We start from the raw sequence: 25,739 nt of genomic DNA, 5'->3' as shown, positions 1-25,739 counted from the left end.
CTGGAAAGTAATTATCATTAAGATTTTGCGCTTATCTAAAATTCTGTGATATGGTTTTTGGCTTTAGAAAGCAGCCATCATCACAGGCCTGGCAAATCTGGAACTTCACTTGACAAACCAATGACAGCAATATACTTTACTTTACTGTGATAATAACTTTCATTTTTGTTTCTTTCTTTTGTAGCCCAGACTTTATTACTCAGCCCATACAGTAAACACACATGACTTTTTTTTTTTTAAGGGACAGAAAGTGGGTGGGTTTCTGGGCTGAAATACTTTCACCATCCCGTCCACCATTGCACCCAATGTGTTTTGATTATACACTTTTGCCTTTAAACGCTATCCCTGGAACGTAACCCCCACATAAGTTGAGAGTCACCTGTATTCAAATACAATTTTTGTACAGTTTTGGTTTTTTTAAATCACAGATTAATGTGGAAATCAGATGGAATAGACTTATGAATGAAAATGTGCAAATTGCCTTTTAGAACTCTATTCTCAGCCCTGTTTTTTTAACAACTCTTGATGTCTTCTAATTGCAAAGAGAAGCTTGAAGATAAAAGCTTAGATTCCCCCCCCCCAATGGCAAAATAACCCTCCTCAACCTTGCACAAAGTATGGCTTATTAAACTAATCTCCCTCTTCTTTGGAGAGGGAAAAAAATGTAACTTCCCCTCCCCTTAAAAAAAGACTTTTTTTGGAGAGCTGAAGGTTGACAAAGATCTGTTTCATCATGTTACACACGAGACTTAAGTTTCTTTTCCTGCTGCACAGTAAGAATAATAAAAAACACCCTATAAAATACGATTCCAACAGGAAATGAAACCTGAACCTTAATTGCCAATTCAAACATCGCTGTGCAAGTTGTTCACAGTGTTAGCCAGCATTTCCAAACCTGGAATTAAGCGCACAGCACTCCAGTTTCCCATCTGTGAACTTAGCTGCCGTCTCACACTTCCTGCACCTCAGTTCTGAAAGGTGATCTACACCAGGGATGGGCAGACTTGAGGCTTGCTGCAATTACAGTAATTCGTTTTCTGCCAGGATCCTGAGATCCACCAAACCAGCCCATTGTGCAAAGGAAATGTATTTAGAAGTAAAGTATTCTGAGCCCAACAATTTGTTCTGAGTACTTTTGTTAACCTCTACTCTAATAAGCACAAAACATCTGGGTGTGGGGTAGAGGGAAGAGGGAAGAGCATGAATGAATGCTGTATTGTATAGGAATGTAGCTAGGCAACCAAGAGCACGAGGGGAATCTTTTGTACGGATGCCACTTCAATATTGCTTTCAGCAAAATACAGGATATCAACAAGAGCTCAGTAATGCTTACCTTGTAAACCACCAAAATGTGATCTTTGAAAGAAAACCAGAATTTAACTCTGGACAGGGATTCTACAATAAAAAGTTGAAGACATGGATTTGTTTTTTAGAAATATATATATCCAATATTTTAGCCAAAGCTTTTGTAGCCAAAGACTACCATGCATTCAAAATCATTTGGGGTTATATCCTGGGAAGTATATATTAAGGATGTGCTGGAAGTCCTGCCAATTTCCTGCTCCCCACCACCTCCCCCCAGCTCTGAGCAGTGTTTGAAGGCTATGGCTGGATTTCACAATCTGATCTCAACAAATCCTGCTAATAGCAGACATAAAAGCAAGGAGTGGGTATGTGTTTTAGCTATTACCAGAAAGCAAACACAGGGGATCCTTGCTGATGGAGCAGCCAGGCCGGTGGGGGACGGGGGAGAGAGAAGACGTGGGCCAAGACAATAGAAAGCCTCTCTGTCCTGCTCCCAGCAGACTTTATTAAGACCAGGTTGTGGCAGAATAGAAGGAAAAGCTTTTCTCTTACTGCAGAATCCACAGCCAGGCCATATGAAAATAAGCTACAATTCGGCCATTCTTTCGCACACAGCCAGCTACTAATTGTCACACAAAGAGACAAACATCCCAAAATCCCACCATCACCAAAAATCAACTACTTCACCCCTCCACAATGCCCTTTTAGCAAAGAACATTACACATAAATTAGCACCTCATTAGATACAGCCCTCTCACACATGGCTTCTTCAAAATAAGCTACCAGCGAGTCCAAACTCACACCATGCCTGCTTGTGGGTTGTGGATAGGGAGCAGGCCTTCATGGGGCTGGATTTGGTACATGCAGCCTACAGTTGTAGATGTCTAAGGTAAATACTTTCCTTAAACATACAGTCCAGATGCAGAACCCTAATCAGAGACACTTAAGGTGAGATGTAGCATACACCTGGTTTGTTCCAAGACACATTCTAGGAAAAATCAGAGGATGTGGACATGCATTCTTAAATTAGTGGTCACTGCAAGAAGGACTTACTTACAGGGTCTAAGTTAACCGGAGAGAAAAATGGATGCCTTTCCTTAAGACACGAAAGAACCAACTCTACAAGGATCAGTGCCAAGTATAGATAAAATGTGATAATCCGAAATCTGTCTTCCATCGGGTTCTAGGGAGAGACACAAGATTTTGAGTCAATACACAAGGGAAGTGTCCTTCACTAAAGGCGCAGGGAAAGGTTAAATGGTTAATGAAAGGGGGAGAGTTAATGAGGGCAAAGGAGAAATTGGGTAAAACAACAATATAGTGCTGTATGTATATGCTCCCCTTCAGGGAAAAATAAATAAATTATTTAATCAACTCATGGAGTGAAACACTCACGCTGTCTCCCTAGGACATTGATGAGGAAAAAGACCATTAGAGTAATAAAATATTATTATTAAAAACAAATATTTAATATTTCAGGTGGCAGTTAAGTACAAAGCCTAATAAAACTATTTAGGATCCTGTGTGATAATAAGTTTTGCTCTGGTGCCTTAGCTGTTTCCCACTGGAATCAACTGCAACCCCCACCCTCTTCCTTTGTTGAAGAAGTATGGGAGATCCTGCCTTATGGGCTAGAAATCTGAGCCTCAAGGCCTCCCCATTTGGCTTGCAAGGCCATTTCATCCAAGCCATGGTCACATGCCTTGCACCTGATGTCAATTGCTTCCCAGGTGCCAAGTGTGGGGTTTGCAAAGCCCCTTGCCCAATTTTTCCCAAGCACCCATCAACCAGTTGATTGATTGATGTTTGGAAAGGGTGGGGGAGCAGCGACATTGCCCAATGACATCCGTGGTGTTACACCATGCCCACTGGTGCGAATGAAATTTAACATGACATGCCAGTATATTGGTCAAAAAGTCACAGTTCCCTAACACAACAGGTGAAAGGAACAATAGAAAATGGGACAGGAGTGCAAACATTATAATCATGAGAACTAATGCAATATTCTGCCATGTCTGAAGGCACCCTTGGGACTACAACTCCCATCAGCCCCAGCCAGAGTGGGCAGGGGGTTGACAGATGCTGTAGTCCAAAACATTTGGAGGACAGCAGAGTGGTGAAGGTTGTCATAGACATTGATATGGGACTCCCAACTTGTTGGATTTGAACTATTTTCTGATTCACTGCTGGACAAAATGCAAGGTGTTGATTTTGATCGTTAAAGACCTAAATGGCTTGGGACTTGAATTCCTTAAGTACTGCCTTCTCCCATTATGTTCCATCCCATTATGTTCTCCCATTATGTTCCATCCTGCATGCTTAATTCAACCTCTGAGGCCTTGTTCCAAGTGGCACTGCTGAATGAGATATGGCAGACAGCCACTAAGACCATGCCCATTTTAGCAGTTAAACCCACTTTATGGAATGCCTTCCTTAAGGAGGTTTGCCAGGCTTTGATACTTTATTATTTCAGGCAGTTGGCCAAAACATGGCGGTTTCAGAAGGCTTTTAGAAGATGAGCTTCCCTAGATTTTTGTTGCTCTAGCTTCGTTACCTCAAATGATTGACGGTGTTTTGTTTGTGGTGTTCGATTTTGGTGGCGGTGATGATACCGTATTTATTTAATGCGTTGCATTGTTTTTCATTAAGTTAGCTGCTTTGAGTTCACTTTGTAAGGAAAAGTGGGGTATAGGTCACTAAAGAAATAAACACAGAAATAAAATCTGAACACACTGATTTTCATTCCAATATCTCCTTTCAAAGACCCACAAGACGTGAGACCTCCCTATCTTCCTGCCTTTACAGAGGAGCTTGACGGGTTGCCAGACTCAATAGAGGACAGGACTTCTGTGCCTTTAATTGCCCTGCTCTCTTTTGAGTCTGGAAACCTTAAAGAGAAACCAGCAGACCCTTTGTTTAATTTCCAAGCAAAGGGTCTGCTGGTTTCTCTTTAAGGTTTCCAGACTCAAAAGAGAGCAGGGCAATTAAAGGCACAGAAGTCCTGTCCTCTATTGAGTCTGGAAACCCTAAGCTTGACTGTCCTTCCTTTTCTCTGAGAAGAGGAAACACTCCTCTCTGCAGTGCACTGTCCCCATAGCCTCCACTCACATTCACAGTCCATTAATGGTAATGGTAATGGGACCCCTGACCATTAGGTCCAGTCGTGACCGACTCTGGGGTTGCGCGCTCATCTCGCATTATTGGCCGAGGGAGCCAGCGTATAGCTTCCAGGTCATGTGGCCAGCATGACAAAGCCGCTTCTGGCAAACCAGAGCAGCACATGGAAACGCCGTTTACCTTCCCGCTGTAGCGGTTCCTATTTATCTACTTGCATTTTGACGTGCTTTCGAACTGCTAGGTTGGCAGGAGCTGGGACCAAGCAACGGGAGCTCACCCCGTCACAGGGATTCGAACCGCCGACCTTCTGATCAGCAAGCCCTAGGCTCTGTGATTTAACCACAGCGCCACCTGGGCTAAATGCCTTTATTTTTATTTAGCACCGTGTGAATGTCCCAGTCTTGGTGTTTTGGAAGAGGCAGGGAGCAGAAAGTAACACAAGCTGCTCCACCCTTAACTCCCATTAAATCTACCTCTCCCCGCAAACAGAGTGTCAAGCCATCTCCCTCCCTCCCCAATACTAATTTTGGGAAAACATGTCATAAATATACACATCCTGAATAACATAGACATATCCCATTTACCTGAGCTGCAGTACCAATGATCTTGGACCGTAAAGGGCTCACAGCACACAGCACACACAAGAACCAGAAGATGATGAGAACTCCTGAGGACTGAACTCCATGAAGCCTCTCATACTGGATGAGCAACATGGCTAACAGCTGCAGAGAAAGTAAAGGTGGAACACATGGATTACAGCTGTGAATGAATGAATGAATGAATGAATGCCTCCTTATCTCTTAGCTTGGTTTAAATGCCTGGATCTGAAACACTGCTGTTGGTTTGTTTGTTCTTCTGCTTCCATTGGCTTCATGCACACCATTCATTAAAAGCGCGATGGTATCACTTTAAACACTCAAAGAATAAAGATGCTGAGAGTTGATTGGTGGCCTCTATTCCTTTCACAGAGCTACATTATCCAGAGTCCTCTGTGAAGGGGGATTGACTGTTAAACCACTCTGAAAACTGTAGCTCTGTGAAAAGAATAGGGCTACCCCAACAACTCTCACCATCTACAGTACTCAGGAATCCTTGGTGGAAGCAATGACTGTTTAAAGTGGCATAATAGTGCTTTAAATGTATGGCATGAATGTGGCCATAGTTCCCTTCCCTCTCACCACCAAAAAAAAGAGAGCTTTGCTTCAGAACTAGATAACAGCATAATTATATATAAAAAATAAGGAAACAGCTTGGTTTTTTTCTCATCCAGGAAGACATGGCTATTGCCTTTTAACTCAGATATCCTACATTTGTGTTTTCATGTTCGTTTCCATCGTACAACCTTTAGATTTCATAGAGGCGCACTGAAAATATTATTTGCTTTCTTGCCACAAAGGCAAGGAAAAACTTTGTGCAGTGCAGAACAGTAAAAATGTCCCTTCCTCTTTTGCTTATATCCAGAATTCTCCAATGCTGACTTTTAAAACATGAAGAGAAATAAACAGTATTAACTAGATCGAAAAATTATACCCTTTAAGGATATGATTGCTTCTTATTATCACCCAAAGCATTATTTTGTTCAGAATTTGGCTGCTGTTTCAGAACTGCTGATCTCGTACAATCCAAGATAATATGACATATTGTCATATAATAGTAGCCCTGAGGACTCCACAGATAAATAAGAGGACGGAGAATGGCAAAAGCAATTTGCAACGCACATCTTCTACCTTCTGTCAAAGTTCTGTCTGCCTCCTCTATGTCAAGGCCTTAGCTCAGTGCCAGAGAAATTGCTATGAATGCAGAAGGTCCCTGGTTCAACCTCAGACACCTCAAGATAAGGCTGGAAAAGACTCCTTTCTGAAACTCTTGGGGAGTTGCTGCCAGTCAGTGTAGACAGTACTAAGCTAGAGGGACCAATGGCCTGACTCAGTATAAGGCAGCTTCCTATGTTTTCCTATAATAATTGCCATCATTCTCTCCACTAAATTTGCTGCTGATAACTGAACAGTCAATTCCACAGCCATCTCTGGGATTCTAAGAGGCAGCCATGCCTGATCTAAGAAAATTAATTCACATCACGTTTCAACATCAACATTGACCCCCATGCAATCAATAACATCAACGGAAAGGCATACTAACCATTGTGATGCCAACAAGTAAGGGTGTAACAAAATATACAGGTGCTGGGGTTCTGCTCTGAACAATTCCATGGAAAGCGTAGAAGAGATTGGCCCAGCAAACACACCAAAGAACAAAAGCAAGGACCTTCAAAAGAGAGAGAGAGAAATAAATTCATCTGCAAGAGTAGCAATGTATTCAGCCAATGTATTCAAAGAGCATTTATACTGCAGCATATTCTGAAAGCATCCTTGCACGTTAGCCATAAAAATTACTAGTCCCTGCCTGCCCACACCTTCACATGACAGTTGTTTGTACAATATTGATGGCCTGAAGAGGAGAAAGAATTATAAAATCATAGAGTTGGAAGAGATACCCAAGGGCCATCTAGTCCAACCCCTTACAATGCAGGAATCTCAACTAAAGCACCCATGACAGATGGCCACTCAACCTCTGCTTAAAAACCTTCTGTGAAAGAAACTTCGCCACCTCTCATGTGAGTCTGTTCCACAGTCGAATAACTGTCAGAAAGTTCTTCTTGGTGTTTAGTCGGAATCTCTTTTCTTGTAACTTGAAGCCATTGATTCATGCCCTACCCTCCAGAGCAGGAGAAAACAAGCTTGCTCCATCCTTCATGTGACAGCCCTTTAGATAGTTGAAGATGGCTATCTATCTCCTCTCAGTCTCCACTTTTCCTGGCTAAACATACCCAGCTCCTTCAACTGTTCCTCATAAGGCTTGGTTTCCAGACCCCTGATCACCTTGGTTTCCCTCCTCTGCACATGTTCCAGCTTGTCACCATCCTTCTTAAATCATGGTGCCCAGAACTGGACACAGTATTCCAGATGTGGTCTAACCAAGGCAGAATAGAATGGGACTATTACTTCCCTTGATCTGGCCACTATGCTTTTGTTAATGCAGCCTAGAATAGCATTAGCTTCCCCCCCCTTTTTTTTGCTGCTGTTTCACACTTTTGACTCAAGTTAAGCTTGTGGTCCACTAAGACCCCTAGATCCTTTTCACATATACTACTGGCAATCTAGATGTCCCCCATCTTATATTTGTGCATCTGCTTCTTCCTGCCTTGGAAAAAAATTGCAGGAAAAAAATTCACAGGTTTTTATTTCCGTTTGCAAGTGTATGCTTTCTTGCTGCTCAGCCAGAGGCGTTCCATACTTGCCACAGCCTACTGGCAATTGGCTAGTCACAAGCTTGTCTTGGAGTACCAATATCCCATGCAGAGGCAACTACATGTACATTTCCAGACATGTGAGCAATGAATGGGGGCATGCCTACACCAGGAAAATCACAGGGCAGATGGTTTGCTATTGCACATTTTGCGCAATATTTTTGCAAGTCCCATATCAATGACAGTGGTGTGATGTTCCATCTGCTTGCATTATGAAGGAAACTATTTGTGCTGCCATTCACTCTGGATGTCCCCTCCAACACAAGAGAAGGAAATTGCTTGTGACGACAAAAGGCCAAACTCTCCCCTTGCAAACGTACATCACTTTAAATCTTCTGTTGGTTTAGGATCTTAGCACATATCCTGGCTTTGGTACCAGAGCATTTATTTAGAAGTGGCAAATGGCAGTGAGGTTAAATCTTTGTAACAACCCATCATTTTGTGAATTTCTTTTAATTGTTGCCACTTCTTGGAGGGCTGTATACATTTATTCTCTTGAGTTGAAGGGCACATCCAAAGTGCCAGAGCCAGTGTGGTGTAGTGGTTAAGAGCGGTAGACTCGTAATCTGGGGAACCGGGTTCGTGTCTCCGCTCCTCCACATGCAGCTGCTGGGTGACCTTGGGCTAGTCACACTTCTTTGAAGTCTCTCAGCCCCACCCACCTCACAGGGTGTCTGTTGTGGGGGAGGAGGGGAAAGGAGATTGTTAGCCGCTTTGAGACTCCTTCGGGTAGTGATAAAGCGGGATATCAAATCCAAACTCCAATCCAAACTCCAAGTGAATGGAAGCACAGGGGTTTCACGTGTTCACAATGTTCAAATATCACCTGCTGAAAATCAACATGGTCAGATGGTGCTCTTTGTGGATTGCTTAAGAGAAGTCATGAGATGTTAAATTTGCTGTGAGCTAGAAGCACGTTGTTTCAGAACAGCTTTAAAAATCTACAGAGATTTGGCTGTTGACTTCAATAAGTGATGGGCTGTATCCATCTAATAAATTGAATGGATTCCTCCCTCTCTTGAATTTATAACCCTGTCAAATCACGTGAAACTCAGCGGAAAACAAAAGGGTCAAGAGATTTTCTTAATTATTAGCAACAATGCCACCAAAACAGAACTCCCCACCCCACCCCGAGGATAGCTGAGATTAAAATCCAATTAAAAAATGCATGCCCGCCATTTAATCATCCAAACGATTGCTTCCAAAAGTGGGAAAAGATCTTTAGCAGCAAAAATGGATAGCTGCACAGAGTGATGAAATGCAGTAGCGGAGTGTGCAGTGTAGCAGAGCTACCCTCCCGACAACAGCCGGGATGGGGTTAGGCAGCGGCAGCAAGGTCAGGTCAGTGAGAGTGCAGTGGGGAGGGAAGCACTGCTGCCAATGCAGTGCTCCCACTGGTATATGTGTGCAGCCCTGACTTTGCTGCTATGCTACCCCATCCAGGTAAGTGCCAGTGATACCAGGTTGGGAGGGTGTTTCCACCTCACCACATGACCTGCTTACGGATGAGCTTGGGAATGTTGAGTGAAAGGAGGAAGGCTGTCTAAAGAACCAGTAAGTGTGCAGAGTCTGGGAGACCAGAACTCAGAAAATAAGGAGTCTAGGTAACTATGCAAGAGGCAGAAGCTTCCCCCATTTTCTCCCAGCCCCACCCAGAACCACTTTCCTTCTTGAGCCTTTGGAAGGGTCTGCTCATGCTTTTGGAAGGACTGCAGCTCAGTGGCAGAGCACATGCTTTGCAGGTTCAATTCCTGGCAGCTGTAGGAAATGCTCCTGACTGAAACCCTGCACCAACAGTACCCATCTAGAGGGACCAAGAGTCTGATAGGTATGAGGCAGCTTCCTATGTTCCTTTTGATTTTTGTTTTTGTTTTATAAAAAAGCTGCATTCCTCACCTTTGGGTCCCTAGATGTTGTTGGACTACAACTCCCATCATTCCTAGCGAGCATGGCTAGTGGTCAGGGATGATGGGAGCTGTAGTTCAAGAACATCAGGGTACCCAAGTTTGAGGAAGGCTGCATCAGAGCAGTAAGTCTATCTTTTCCGTAAAGCCAAATTCCATGCTTCAAAAACTTATCTGACAGTACAGATAAGTTGGGGGTTGGACTGGATGGCCCTTGTGGTCTCTTCCAACTCTATGATTCTAGTACAAGGTTAATTTGCAGATTATCACAATCATGTTATTTCGTGACATTTTGAATGGAGGGCACATGATTATGGGTTTTTTTCTAGCCATTTTCTCTCATTTGGCACAAAACTCTGTCCTTATTTGCAGTGTGTGTGTGTGTGTGTGTCGTATCTTACCGTTTTAAACCTGCTCAGCACAGATAGTACAATGTAGCCTCGGTTGTTGCATTTTAGATAAAGGAGATAAAAGGGCAAGATGCACCACAGATAGAAGCACGGGATCCACGCCACAACAGTCATCTGGAAACATGGCGTCAGGTCTGGGTTGTCAGTGTGCAGCGTAAGGTTGGGATCCTGGAAAGGATAGGGAAAGCATTAGTGGATACAACAGGGATATATTGACTGCTCCAAGCCTCTATCACAAACCAGCAAAGAGCTGAGTAACTCTGACATGTTTCCCCCCCCCCAAAAGGAAATGCAAAGCCAAATATCCGAGCACTTAATGCCCTCTGAGCCTACTTGTATCATAATGCAACAATTCACCATATTAGCCCACATTCTCTAATGCAACACAATACACTCTTTCATCTCAGCCTGACACACCTGATAACCTCCTGCCTTTTCATATCTCTGAGTGGAACTAGCTACACACACATACATTCTCTTTCATGTGCAGCTGACTGCTTCTGCCATTTAACAAGTACCATAATATGAAGCCAGCTTGTGGGGTGGGAGGGGGTGCCTTAAACATTTTTTCCTTGCCTTAGTAGAAGACTATTCAAGGTCTTTCTTAAGCATCTAGAGCAGGCATCCCCAAACTGCGGCCTTCCAGATGTTTTGGCCTACAACTCCCATGATCCCTAGCTAGCAGGACCAGTGGTCGGGGAAGATGGGAATTGTAGTCCAAAACATCTGGAGGGCCGAAGTTTGGGGATGCCTGATCTAGAGCATATTGTGATATCACAGTGAGAAGGAGACCTACGAAGGTCCCCAGATAATGCTAACTTCTGGCACTTATTTTATTTTCATCATTTATTACATTTATATCCAACCTTCCCTTCAAGGAGATGCATGCGGCTCTTCCACTTTCCGTTTTATCCTCACAACAACCCTATGAGGTAGGTTAAGTGGAGAGACAGTGACCGACCCATGAGCTCCAGTGCTGAGTGGGGATTTGGACCACAGTCTCATCCGGCCTAGTCTGACACCCTAGCCACCCCACTGACTTTTCATGGTACTAAACTAACTCCTCCTCATGAGGTCAACTTCCTCTGACTCCATCACTCAGAGCAGGAATGAGGACAGTGGCTATAGTGGGTGAGTGGCATGTATAAAAGGACTCCTATCTCTGTTCTGCCCCAGCCAATGTGGCCAAAGGAAAAATGTGATGGGAGTTGCAATGCACAACATTTGGAAGCACACCACATCGGCTACCATTGGTGTAAGGACTCCCATCTCTTGACCACGAGGGAGAGAACTATGAGAAGACAGCTCTGCAAATGAGGAAGAATTAAAAACCTACTAGCTTAACTATCTCATAACCATAAATAAAAAAGGAACAGGAACAGAACAGGCTTCAGATACACCCCTTGTTTACAGTGCCATTTGCACTTACAAGTGGAACTAATTGCACAGGGTGTAGGCTCCTTCCACTGTCTCCATTTCTATCATCACGGGGGATTCTCAAATGCGCTATAGGAGGTGACATACCAGGAATGCAACAGGTTCACTACAAGTCAGCTTTTGGAAGTCTCAATGAAGGTGCATGAGGAGGAGGAAGAGAGGGAGATTATTCCCTTTCCTCAAGCCTGTATACTTAACATTCCTGGAATAATTAACAAGATCAAAAATGACTAACCATCCTTCTGATATCAGCTGGATATGTGCAAGAAGAAAAGCGGGGTTGTCCACTGTTAGTGAACTTGTGTGTTACAATGATTTTTTTTTAAAGTGACTGTTAAAAGCTATCAAGGATACTCTGCTACATTACTAAGCCGAAAGAGGACAAAGAAGTTTAAATTAGATGAAAACCATATCACCAACTTCATTAAACAAAAAGAGAGCCGACTCAGAAACACGGCAAGAAATTTGTTCTCAGTCCTTTATCTTAATGGTTGGGATATTTACGCAGGGTTTATGTATGTTATTTGCACAATAATCAAGGTTACTAATACTCCATTATATTGTCATTATGGGTTGGATGCAACTAACCAGTCTCACTAGCAGAAGCCAGCACAATGACTTTTACTAGCAAAACGGGACTTCTCTTACCCTTTTCCCCCTGCATCACCCGATTGGATTGGGAGAACCCTAAGTAAACCTCCTTTGCAGAATGCCTTTTAATTGGCGGAAAGACGCACGCATGGGACTTAGTGCATGCAAGATGGGCTTAGTGACCTGTTCGGAAGCATTTCAATCATAGTCTGCCTGCATGCCCCTGATTGAAGCTAATAAGGGTAGGAAGAGAAGAAATGCAAAATATACCAGTAGACTAAGGGCTGCTTCACATACTATGCTGGAAAACACATGTTTCATATATAGCAAATACAACTAGGAACCAGGGTCAACTGGGAGATCCCTGCAACACATTACATATCACACATATTTTAGTCATGTGCTTTAGAACACCAAACATTACATTTTAGGGTGTGTGCAATGTGGAAACATGGCAAAAATGCAATGCAAGATTTTTCTCTTAACAGGGGGGCAGTAGTCAAGGCTTGCAATGACATTTCACAGTAAACAAGCTGCTAACCACACTTAGTGCACACCTGTGAGTCAATTATACACATTAGTCTCTTGGCATTCCTAAAAATCAATGCTAAACCTCCGCTAGGTAATAATTTTGGGAAGCACTCACACATTTTGCAGCAAGACCCTGAAAAGGCAGTTTGCCCTTCATTCTTATTTTGCCCACACATGCTCCATTGATTTCTAAGTGCCAACCGCCTGACTCATTTCCTTCAGAAACTTGGGCATGCAAATAAAACCAGGTCACAGATAAGAACATTATACCTTAATGCCTGAAATGGCATTGTCACAGCCTTACTTACTGAAGGCAGAGGTGGGTGGTAAAGAACAGTTGGGTTGCTGCAACAACAAGCTCAGTCTTTTCTAAAATACTGTGTGTGTGTGTGCGTGCGTGCGTGCGTGCACGCGCGTGCGCGCACACACACACACACGTGTACGTAGGATGTACATAGGTACATGTCCAGTTTGTACATATATGCTTCGTATCATAGAGAAGAAGTTAACGACACAGTGTTTCCTATTATTTTGGAAAAAAACCCACACCCAACCACAGAACTGGAAGCCCATGAAGACCGTGTGGCAAAGGCTTCCAGTGTATAGCTGCATGCACTCAATCCCCAAGCACAAGGAAGTGCTTGTGGGAAAACTGAAATACCCACTTCACACTACACTTGGGCAAAAAAAATGAAAGGCACAAATATAGGATGGGAGACACCTGGCTTGAGAGCAGTACATGTGAAAAGGATCTAGGAGTCTTGGTTGACCACAAACTTGACATGAGTCAGCAGTGTGATGCAGCAGCTAAAAAAGCCAATGCAATTCTGGGCTGCATCAATAGGAGTATAGCATCTAGATCAAGGGAAGTAATAGTACCACTGTATTCTGCTCTGGTCAGACCTCACCTGGAGTACTGTGTCCAGTTCTGGGCACCACAGTTCAAGAAGGATATTGACAAGCTGGAACGTGTCCAGAAGAGGGCAACCAAAATGGTCAAAGGCCTGGAAACGATGCCTTATGAGGAACGGCTTAGGGAGCTGGGTATGTTTAGCCTGGAGAAGAGAAGGTTAAGGGGTGATATGATAGCCATGTTCAAATATATAAAAGGATGTCATATAGAGGAGGGAGAAAGATTGTTTTCTGCTGCTCCAGAGAAGCGGACACGGAGCAACGGATTCAAACTACAAGAAAGAAAATTCCACCTAAACATTAGGAAGAACTTCCTGACAGTAAGAGCTGTTCGGCAGTGGAATTTGCTGCCAAGGAGTGTGGTGGAGTCTCCTTCTTTGGAGGTCTTTAAGCAGAGGCTTGACAGCCATCTGTCAGGAATGCTTTGATGGTGTTTCCTGCTTGGCAGGGGGTTGGACTGGATGGCCCTTGTGGTCTCTTCCAACTCTATGATTCTATGATTCTATGATTCACTCTTCAGCTTCCCTCACTTGGAAAGAAAGCTATGAATGACAATGGAGACTAGTCACTTGTCCTAAAACAAAAACAAAACCCTGCCGTTGACAAAACTGATGACACTTAGCAATTCTGTATGTTTGTTCTGATTGAACTGTGCTTGTCAACAACAATAAATTGTTGATAATAATCACCACCAACTAAGTTGGACAAAAGCACTCTTGGACGCACCCATCACCTGGGATTCCAGGTTCAAGGTCAGATCCAAAAGCACCCTCCCAAACTGAACCTGAGTTTTGAAGGGGTTTGCTATCCCATCTCAAACAGGTTGGAATTCTATCCCCAAATCAGTAGTTCTTGCCATCTTGTTTGGATGAAGTGCCAATTTGCTTGCCGTCATCCAGCACATTACTGTCCCCAACCAACGGTCCAGCATCTCAACAACCTCCTTGGAATTTGATAGAATGAAGAAATAGAGATTGGTGTCAGCCACATACTGGTGACTCCACACTCTTTTTCTCCTGATGATCTCTCTCGATAGTTTCATGTAGATGTTCAGCAGCATAAGGGAGAAGCTGGAACCAGGAGGAGTGCCACAGGTCAATAGCCCTATGTCAAACTGGTATTTTCCAGCATCACCTTCCAGGAAGGTTTGGGAGCAGAACAAGACACTGCCCCTTTAGAATCACCCCATCCAGGTAGTCCAAGAAATGGTACTGAAAGCCATTGAGATGTCCAGCATAACCAACAGGAATGGACTTGACAGTCTAGTTCCTGCCATAGATCACCCACCGGGGGGACCAAGGCTGTCTCCGTCCCACAACCAAACATGAAGCTGAGCTAAAAGAGATCTAGATAGCTGCCTCATCCAGGAAAACCTGGAACTGAGAGGCCAACACAAACTTGAGCGTCTTACTCCTGAATAATAGAAAAAGCAACAAATGGTGCCCTTGAATGTGGATGCACATCTTCATTCACATAAAAGGATGCATCCAGCCAATTCAAAAAGACATTGACTGAGAAACACAACACAGCTGAGATGTGTATGTAGATGCACATTCACCTCCACTGGCAGTACTGTATGTGATAGATTTCACTTGCTGGATTTGGGCAGTTTATTGAGGGATGGAGGCAGAAGTTAAATAAACTTAATGTATGGAAAGTCAGTCCATTTACTTCTCTCCATTGCTAGTGCTCTAGAGATCTTGCCATGTCTGAAATGTCCCATTGCCTACTTGTACTTGATGGGCAAAATAAATCTATCCCATTGTTTCCTATTTAACTCACTGGATTGAATGATCAAACTGGTATAGAAATGTAAGAAACCTGGGGCCATGAAGTAGCCTCTTTTCAATTTTGGGCTAAGAAACGTTGGGTTAAGCCAGCACAAAATAGGCACCTTCTGTTTCTATAATTCCCCTGTCATCTCCATCATACAGGCCTGCTCATTAGCAATAAGAGAGGTTGTTGTGCTCCAAGAAAACCATTGGCAAGAAGCATCAATACTGCTTGGATGATCAGCCCACCTGGCAGGTGATAAGAGTGATCAAGCCAGACAGATGGATTTTCTTTGCCTTGCCAACATCACAACCAGTGGGTGGTGAATTATGTGCCAATGCAGTATCCAAAAACCACAGACCATTTAGTGTAACTCAAGTGGCTTGAACAGCCTTTGAAACATTCGTTCCAAGTGCTGACAACGTTAATCAAATTGTACACCCAATCTTACAAAGAGCATTTGAAAGGAGTAAAAAAATAAATATGTTAGAGGTTCGAACAACACAATTGCAATGAGGATCTACTCTGCACAAACACTGCAAATATGTTCAATTGTAAATCTGATTCATCTAACAGAGTTTGACTAATTTACGTAGGACTGTAATTGGCATGCCATAAACCCTAACTTGGATTTTAACATCAGGCCATGGCACATGGATAGGCACTCCAACCTACAGGATATTATTATTATTATTATTTACTTAATTGCATGTAACTCTGTTGCTGTCACACATATTTCTAGTGCTATAGAACAAGGTTTCTCAAACAAAAAGCATTAAGAAATTATGGCTTAAAAATAAGATTTATTCTGCAATAAGGGACATAAAGCAACCCAGCTAGAAAATATTTTATTCCCTACTGTGTTTTGATATAATAGCCAATAAGCTGGTTGTTCTGGATGCTGACTCAGCATCCTCAATGCTGATTAAAAGCATAGCTGCCAAGTCTCCCGTTTTTCGCGGGAAACCCCTGGATTTTAATCCGTTTCCCGCTGTTATCCCGAATAGGAAAAAATCCCGGAAATCCCCTGGATTTCCTACCTGCCAGGGAGGCTCCATTTCGGGTGCCTGGACATGCGTAGAAGCAACTTCTGGTGCCGCTCTGCCCAATTTCCGGTGCCCAGGCATGGGCAGAGCAGCACCGGAAGTCGCCTCTATGCGTGTCATGTGTAGAAGCGACTTCCGGTGCCGCGCCGCTGCTGATCCCGCATTTTTCAGCGGGAGACTTGGCAGCTATGTTAAAAGGCTACAGTTAACAGCACTTGATAAAGGGTAGGGGGAGGAATCCTCTGCCTGGACCACAGTGCGAAATCTCACGCCCAGGGACCAAATTCCAGCCCTCTCTGTTTTGCCTCTGGGACTCTCGATACCACGCTCCTCCTCCCTCAGGGCCACCCACGGGCCTTGCTCCACACCCTCCTTGTGTGCTTTTACCTTGCTGGAACAAGTTCTTGAACTCTGATAATCCCTCCCCTCCCACTTGCCTGAATGGAGGAACAAAAGAGGTGCGTGAGTGTGTGTAGAATGCACAGTGTAAACGTCGAAATAACCTGTGGGAGAGAGGCCTTCTGCAAAGTAATGCGTCCCAAAGCATTTTCAGCAGTAATTTTTGGCAGGCAAAACACTTCATATAAGCATTGCTAAGTTCAATACTCTCCTTGTGTATTTATATATATTAAAGTGATGTGATGTAAGAATTGCCCACACAGTGTGGTTAGTCATCTCAGGAATTTGAAGTGAGCCCCAAAGCAAATGAAAAATAAAATAAAAAAATCTTAAGATAATTAGATTGCACGAGGCCAAGTTTCTGCCCTGGATCCTCCCAAGAGATTTTTTATAAGTAATAAACAACTCATTTATGGCCTAAAAGGGTACTGAGGCTATACAGTTCCAAAGAAGTTAACTGATCAGTTATTTCCTCCACCCCTTCCTTGCACAGGCCACATGGTCAGCTGAGGCCACAGCACAGGTGGCTCCATGCAAAGCAAGAAGATCTGTAGGTGTTACTCACTTACAAGATTTAGCTTTCGTTGAAGACTTTTTTGTACAGACTTTTTATGCACAAAAGCTGGAGAAGAGCACAATCCAGTTAGGAACTCCATTTTGATACGCAAACAAGACTGGGAGTGTCAGGTGCAAAAAAATTGGATCAAACATCTTCCTCCTACACCCCCATGGCAACTAGCAGCATGGGTGCACAATTTCTGCCTGAGAAATGCATTCTGAATGTGCTCCAAAAGAGTCTGCCCAAGATGCCTGAAACATCGACCACAGAAGATAGCAACACTATACACTACTGCAGTGGGGGGTGGGAAGAAGAACATAATTACAGTATATACAGTTAATCTCATTCATTATATAAATGTATTCTGATCTGATGTAAATTTCCCATCAAAATGGTTAGGCAGTGATGTAGATAGGGTGTGGAACTGGTCTTGCAACAAACTAAGGACTGTGTTGGAGGTAGTTTTGCTATTTCCCCAAATGATCGAGCCAACATGACTAGCAAATCCACAACAGTACAGAAATGCAAAAGCCTATTCAGGATGCAGAGGAAGTTTCAACATACCTCATCCTCATTAAAGTTACTTTATACAACATGTTGGTACCAAATTATTGATGTGGGGATGAAGCTCTGTTGTTTTCCTTTACTGCTTTTCGCTATTGCCCAAGCAGAGTTTTGCTGGTTCTGGTATAACCTTGCAACACCTCTTTTTTCTCTTCCCACAGTTCATTGCTCAAACTCCAGGATTGATTGGTGTCCTTTAGCTTCTAAAAGTTCTCCTGTTTTAAGTTGTGGTTTCATTTTTTAAAAAACAAACAAACATTTCTGGCTACTTGATTTGTATTTATGGTCAGATATGCCAGTACGTACTGCATGGACATATATTCTGGAGCATGTCCACAGAAGGCAGCTAGGGTGGCGAGGGCTTTTGGAAACCCAGCCCTATGAGGAATGGTTGAAAGAGCTGGGGGTGTTCAGCCTGAAGAAGAGAAGGTTAAGGGGAGGCATGACGGTCACCTTTGAATGCCTGAAGGGGTGTTACATAGAAGATATTACCTGTTTCTCCAGAGGGCAGGACCAAGGGATGGAAAATTGCAGGGAAGTAAATTTCAGCCAAACATTCAATTAATGAGTTCTGTCAGTAGAAGCCCTGCACAAATATTTCTGCTTGTGCAATGGGGCTTTCCCCCTTCTCTTTCCTCTGTGTCCCCTGCACCCCCATAATTGGCTCGGGATGTGTGTGTGTTGTGAGAACCCCCAGAACAACATGCGGAGGGAGGAGAGGGGATTCTTCCATCTGGCAAGTTGAAAAGCAGGTGTTGATGGAATGATTTCTATAGCAGTGCACTGAATTCTTCCCCTAGGCTGTGTATATACAGTACCTTTAAAGCACATACCCCCACTCCTCTAAGGATTCTGTTCACTGTAGTTTGTTAAGGGCTGCTAGGAATTGTAACTCTCTGAGGGGTAAAACTAAAGGCCCCAAAATTATCTGAAGGGGAAATGTGCTTCAAATGGTATAGTCTGTATTGTACGCAGCCCATGTGATAAGCAACTCAATGTTCAGAAAACTGCTTCTTTACATCTAACCCTGCTTCTAACTGCACCCTATGTAGAATATTTGCATCAGCATCTCCAAGCATCACTTTGCAGAACAGAAGCAGCACCTTTCTTGAAAGAGAAAGGCAACTATAGATCAGGCCTAGAAAAACGGTCCACTCTGGGGGTGGCAGGTAGACTAGCTTGTGGATTTACCAAACAAGAAGAGGCACTTGCTGTTTTGATTAGAAGGCTGCTTGTAAATTAACTTTCACAGAAGCCAGTCATTTCATCTAGAACTTCCTTACCTCACAGGATTCCTGAAGTGTTAAGCAATCCTTTCTCTTGGGATGATCAACAATGTATTTAAAAACTAGGATGCACCTAATAAATGTTGGGTACATAATTTCCAGGTTGTTCTGTATGCAGTTCTTGGCAACAGTGTTTATGGGGAAAGTTCTTCCTATTGACTAACACCTTTGCTATTTTAGGTACTTTTCCAGGATGAAAATTTCTAAATTAATCAGGAAATTTAGTTTAAATCTAATATTGCTGTGAAAGAGATGTCCAGTAGGGGACTCCACCGCTTTCCACTCACATCAATAGGGGTTCAGCTCTGGTGTTTGTTTTGCTTGCATTATATTGTGATGTCATTACAAACATACACTCTCTGTACTACTTCTTTAGCTCTTGATGACTGAACACAAAGAGTGCTCACTAATTGTTCATCATCATTCTGGGGGGAAAGTGACAAGTGGGGTGCTACAGGGTTCTCTCCTGTGCCTGTTGTTTGTTCAACGTCTTTATAAATGACTTGGGTGAAGGTATTGAGATGATGCTCAGCCAATCTGCAGATGCCACTAAACTGGGAAGGGCTGCTAATGCTGCAGAAGACACAATTAGGATTCAATTTGACCTTAACAGATTGGAGAATGAGTCAAAACCAACAAAATGAATTCCAATAGGGACAAATGCAAGGTTCTGCACCTGGGCAGGAAGAAATGTAAGATGGGGTAAACCTGGCTTGCCAGCAGTACATGTGAAAAGCATCTCGGGGCCTTAGTAGACCACAAGCTTAACATGAGTCAAGTGTAATGCAGCAGCAAAAAAGATAATGCAATTCTAGGCTACATCAACAGAGGTATAGTGTCCTGATGAAGGAAAGCAATAGTTCCACTCTATTCTGCCCTGGTCAGACCACACCTGGAATACTGTGTCCAGTTCTGGGTGCCACAATTTAAGAAGGACGTTGATAAGCTGGAACATGTGAACAGGAGGGCAACCAAGATGGTCAAGTGTCTGGAAACAAAGTATGTTTAGCTTGGGAAAGAGGAGACTGAGAGTAGATATGATAGCCATCTTCAACTATCTATAAAGGGCTGTCACATGGAAGGTGGAGCAAGTTTCTTTTCTCCTGCTCCGGGGGCTAGGACCCGAACCAGTGGGTTCGAGTTACAAGAAAAGAAACTCCTACTGTACTAAACTTCAGAAATACCTATCTGACAGTAAGAGCTGTTCAATAGTTGAACAGATTCCCATGAGAGGTGGTGGATTCTCCTTCACTGGGGATTTTTATAAGCAGGGGTTGGGTAGCCATCTGTCATGGGTGCTTTACCGGTAGTTGAGATTCCTGCATTTCAGAGGTTGGACTAGAGTATCCTTGGGGTCCCTCCCAACTCTATGATTCTGATTCTAAGAGGGGTTTTTATTAAGCAGATACAAAGAGGGGAGAGCTTCCCTTCTATTTCTAGACAGAACAGCCTTTGCAGAATCTACTTTTTGTGTTACTGGCTCCATTGCTTTCCAGTTTGAGATACTAAAACCGAGAAAGCGTTTAAAGCTTGCACAAAACTGTTGAGCCCAATATGAGGCTAGCTCCCACTAGCCAGCAGAATACTATTGCCATAAGAAACTTTTATGTGCATTAAACAAAACAATAATGTGGCTGTCAGTGTCAACACGAAGTACAACGCCGCAGATCAAGACACTCCCTAAACAGGGGTAAAGGTAAAAGGGATTGTTCTTATGTTCTTTTTGAAAAAATAGTTTCTTCTTTTTAAGACACTCCCTTTAGCCAGCAGCTTACTATCTAGCTTTGGAACCAGAGTGGTGGTGTTGTTCTTCTGAGTGTTGAACTAAGACAGGAAAGAACTAGGTTCGAATCTCTACACAGCCGTGAAGCTCACTGGATGACCTAAATCAGTCACTATTGCTAGGCCTAATCTACCTCACTGTTTTATTTTAAGGGTAAAAGTGCATGGGGGAACCTTGTCCATCACCTTTAGGAAGTGAGAGATAAAAATGATAGTAAGTACAGTGGCACCTCGGTTTAAGAACAGTCTGGTTTAAGAAAGAATTGGTTTACAAACTCCGCAAAACCAGAAATAGTGTCTTGGTTTGAGAACTTTACCTCAGTCTAATAACGGAATCCGAACAGTTGAAGGGAACCGGCGGCGGGAGGCCTCATTAGGGAAAGTGCACCTTGGTTTAAGAACAGTTTCGGTTTAAAAATGGACTTCCGGAACGGAGTAAGTTCGTAAACAAAGGTACCACTGTAACTAAATCTTAGGAGTGGTCCGAGCAGAGTGGTTACTCTTTAAGAAGGCTGAGGATTTTCCTCCAAACCAACACTGGAAATGAAACTAAAATGTTTTGGTTTTGTTTTACTATGGATACCCAAAGAAGCCTCTTAATAAGAAACATGAACCACTCAACAGCACAGCACACAGTGAGAAGCACATACGTATCTGTTAAAAGGTGAGGCAGCATACTGCAAATTCACAGAGCACATGCGTAAGACTCCAAGAGTATTCTGTTAAGTGGCTAACAGAATGGACTTATCTTTGTGTTAAACTTCTGCTAGGGAGAAGACAGTAGCTACAAAGTCTCTTTGAACCACCAGACACAAAGAAACGCGGTGACATAATGAATTTACGCATTGTGGTAAAGGTGGTTTGCATGGGCAACAGCTGACTTTCAGAAGGGCTGTGTTCCAGCAAGAAGGAAAGGACTGGTTGAATTTGGTGTATTGGAGTATGGTTTGCCACCAAACCTGCAATACACAGGATTGGAGCCGCCCCTTGTACTGATATCATGTTACACCTACATCAATGCATTGAAACACTTCCATTGGAGGCAATGGAGAGCCGCAGCTGAACAGCTCCCCCCCCCCCCAACATGAAAGACTGGGGTGGGGGCGGAAAGAGTTCTAATCAACTCAGAAACCAACTGGAGAGACAAACTATACAAGATCCATGATAATAAATCCCAATATTTTATTTTCAAATTAAAGCAGCCACTGATGGTTCCAATTATAACTGGAGCATTATCTCTGGAAAGGGGTAATGCCTTTCCTCAGTGCTGTTTCCCCAATATATCTAACAGTAAACCCCCAGAGTTACTATTAGCCTTCGGAAAACAAGGTGCTCCCACCTCTAATAGTGCTCCTGAATATAATCCATTTATTCTTCTTCTTCCCCTTCCCTGCTATTACGCTGTGGAGTGGAATAAGAGTTTGGATTTGATATCCCGCTTTATCACTACCTGAAGGTAGTGGCTAACATTCTCCTTTCCCTTCCTCCCCCACAACAAACACTCTGTGAGGTGAGTGAGGCTGAGAGACTTCAGAGAAGTGTGACTAGCCCAAGGTCACCCAGCAGCTGCATGTGGAGCAGCAGAGACCCGAACCCGAACCCGGTTCCCCAGATTATGAGTCTACCACTCTTAACCACTACACCACACTGGCTCTCCAAACGCTCATTGGGAGGGCCTGGGTTTGACATGCTTATTTTTTGTTGTGCCTAAGGGAACAAGTCCATCGTATAGTTTCCCCACACCTGTAATCTGGTTGTACAGTCCAGAAAACAGGAATTCTTCCTCATCCACAGTTGCTGAGAACTAGGCCTATGCAAAGCATCACTTGCAATAGTAATTGCCTGACATATTTGTTTTGCATAAATAATTATGATTGCAAAATCATTGAATTTTTTCTGTTCAGGCTTTCCTAGATTTAAATCTTTGAATGACGAAGGTATCCACCTCGAAATCTGAAAAAGCCACTACAAAAGCATTGAAGAAACCACGAGAAAAGCTAGGTAAGCAATGCCAGCAATACATTATATATTGCCTTATACAGTAAAACCATTTATTACAAAGCACTATGCAGCAGTGACCCTCCAGATACTGCTCTGCTCAAACTCCCATTAGCTCCACCCAACATAATCAATGATATGGCATGATGGGAGTTATAGTCCAGTATAAGCTAGACAGCCATAGGCTCTCCATCCATGCTACACATTTATAGCATGCCTACAGGGCAATACATAACGAACTTGCTTCTGCAAATCAGTGACCTATCATGGACACAAAATATACATGAATGTACATGTATATATTTCCACAGATAACCATTTCTACAACACAGAAGTTTTAGGCTATGGACCAAAATATGCTAATTAGGGCAAAACTCCCATTGAACTCAATGGGACTATATAACAAAGCATTTAAATTTTGGACAAAGGTGCTCATATTACACAAGAAGATTCTCTTCTCCTGAAAAATGCTCAGCCTTACTCAGTTTTGTAATTTGTGTCAATCCCCATTTCATTCCTCTGGGGCACAATGTATCTGACAGAGTGAGTCTGCATGTCTGCTCAAAGGTAAAAGCCCATTGAACACAATGGTGCTTCTAACCAGGTACATAGGTCTAGGAATGCAGCTTGTGATACTTCCATTTCTGTGGAGGGAACAATGAATTGCTGCACAATAAACAGCTGTATAACAATATGTTTGGTTCCCCCCCCCCCCAAAAAAAGCAGGACCCAGGTATCAACATACATCTAGTGGGCAGAGATATTCTCCAGGGCTGGAATGAGTAAGACTCCAACTTTGAAGAAACAGCCACATGCTCTAACTGCCTCCAGCAATTGCCTTGCTCAAGTTTGTGTATTGGTTGCCCAGCATTACAATGGTGTGGCAGTTAAGGGATTGAAAAAATACCTGTCTAGTCAGGTTTGCAGCACCAGGCAAGGAGCAGCCTCACCTGCCCTTAGAAGTCAGTAGGAAAGAGGTTTTCTTCCTATGAAAATGCAACAGTATGCCAGCAACGTGTCTGAGCGCTGAACACGTTCCCAAGTACTTTGCTTCATCGATTCCAGTGGGAATGAACGCACGCGCAGCTGTGTGAGCAGTAATGCTAGTTTTTAACCCGGCAGAAATATGCCACCACGTGCCATTCATGGGTTTGAACCTGCCTCCGGCAAATTTTTGTTTTGCGTTAATTCCTTCATTTCCCGACCCCCGATCCGCAATATACAGGGACTGTTGGCATCCATCTGTCTCGAAAGACAAGGGAGGAGCGCGCCTTTGGGGGATGAATTGCAACATTTCATTTCGGGTCCACGCTTGTTTGTTAATACGCTGAGAACTGAGAAAGATGATTCCCCCCTTTTCTTTTCGTAACCCCATTATATTTTACTTGGAAGTTTTGGGATGCGTGAGGCAAGTCATCTCCGCGAGTTCCCGCCTTCCAAGTTGCGAGGTTAGGGTTCCACGCGTAAGCGTGACTGTGCTCATTTACGGCAAGGCTGCGCCTCCAGCCAGGTCTGCTAACACACATCCCATCTCGCCCTCGGCAACCCCGCTCTCCCCCTCTGAGGAGTCTGCATCCCCGCGTCATGCTGCTGTGGTCCACACACAACTCTTAACTCTTTCTCCCTCTTTTCGGGTGCCTTTCTCCACCCCAGACTCTGGAGGCAATCTACCCCCATCAAAAATAAGAACCCATTGGCAGGAGGAGAGTTCCGCATGCAGAAACTTAGGCTCCCCTCCTCCCGACCTTTCCATGTCTCATCCCATTAAAGTTCACTTAAGTGCCCGAAAGTTGCAGCCTGGCGATGCCCGATGTCCGCGCCTGTGTTTCATTAAATGACCGTCCTTTCTTGAAACAGCAGACATGCTCTGAAGGTAGATGAGAGGAAACTCCCCATCCCCTGACTTCCTTATTTATTTGGAGGAAAACTAGGGGGATGCGCTGGCCTCCGAGGGCCACCGGGTGATCACGGATTGGGCGGCGGCGGCGGCGGGGACGATGAATGCTTACTTACCCAGAAAGTGGATCCGCAGAAGGCGTCCATGGTGCAGCGGCCGGCCAGAGCAGTCTGGCGACTGTCCCTTTCGCCACGCTGCCTCCGCTTCTTTCTGAGCGGCTCCTGGCTCCTTCTGTGCTTCCCTTCCGCCACGCTAGGGCGGATGTTTGCCTCGCACGGGAAGGTGGGCGGGGAAGGGCTCGCCCAGGCAGTGCCGGCGCCAGGCTGAGCCGCGACAAGGCTGGGGGGTCTTTTCCTGCTGCGCCGCGGTCTTACTAAACTTCCCTTTCTGCGGGCCAGCTCGGGCAAGGCCCGCGTCTGGAAGGGAGGGAGAGAGGGAGAGAGAGAGAGAGCGCGCGCGCGCCGTAGGATGGCGGTGGGTCGGTGGATGATCGGGCGGGCCTCGACGTATCAGGGGAGCGAGGGCCATGGATAAGCCCGACCAGCTGCTGGGAGACTTGGGCCGTCTTGGGTGGCTGGGCGGTGCTCCGTGGTACACAGCAACACCACCTTCTCCCTCTCTGCAGTGGGGCATTTAGGGCTGGACCTCGAGCGGGGGAGGGGGAGGGGGAAAGGTCCAAGGACCACCTATCCCCCGAATGACCACCCAGAAAGAGAGTGCCAGGTGATATGGATAGCTGCGAACAGGCCCCTTCTCAACACCTGGGACAACATGGGCATCCTGCCAGGACCCACCAAACCTGGTGTTGGCTGCCACAGCATCCTTTTTTAAAAGCAGTTTATAGTTAGGGGACAGCTGGCTGGGCATGTACTTGGTTATACAGTATTGTGAAGTGGGTTTTTTTTGGGGGGGGGGCTTCCC

General features: G+C 44.2%; 1 protein-coding gene across 1 annotated transcript in view; it reads right to left on the bottom strand.

Moving 5' to 3' along the window:
- ABCC3 (ATP binding cassette subfamily C member 3) overlaps positions 1-25,250 on the bottom strand; it is a 72,392-nt gene extending 47,142 nt beyond the window's left edge. The window contains exons 1-6 of the mRNA XM_035104353.2: positions 24,935-25,250; positions 10,035-10,211; positions 6,562-6,687; positions 5,007-5,144; positions 2,363-2,488; positions 1,334-1,395 (exon numbers count right to left, since the gene is read on the bottom strand). Of these exons, the coding sequence (XP_034960244.2) occupies positions 1,334-1,395; positions 2,363-2,488; positions 5,007-5,144; positions 6,562-6,687; positions 10,035-10,211; positions 24,935-24,964 (659 nt within the window). The 5' untranslated portion in view covers positions 24,965-25,250. The remainder of the gene's footprint in view (positions 1-1,333; positions 1,396-2,362; positions 2,489-5,006; positions 5,145-6,561; positions 6,688-10,034; positions 10,212-24,934) is intronic.
- Positions 25,251-25,739: the final 489 nt, after the last annotated feature.

Source organism: Zootoca vivipara, chromosome 2 (assembly GCF_963506605.1).
Source record: "Zootoca vivipara chromosome 2, rZooViv1.1, whole genome shotgun sequence".
NCBI classification, from domain to species: domain Eukaryota; kingdom Metazoa; phylum Chordata; class Lepidosauria; order Squamata; family Lacertidae; genus Zootoca; species Zootoca vivipara.
Note: the sequence above shows the minus strand (reverse complement) of the source record. Positions and strands in the feature narration are given on the sequence as shown.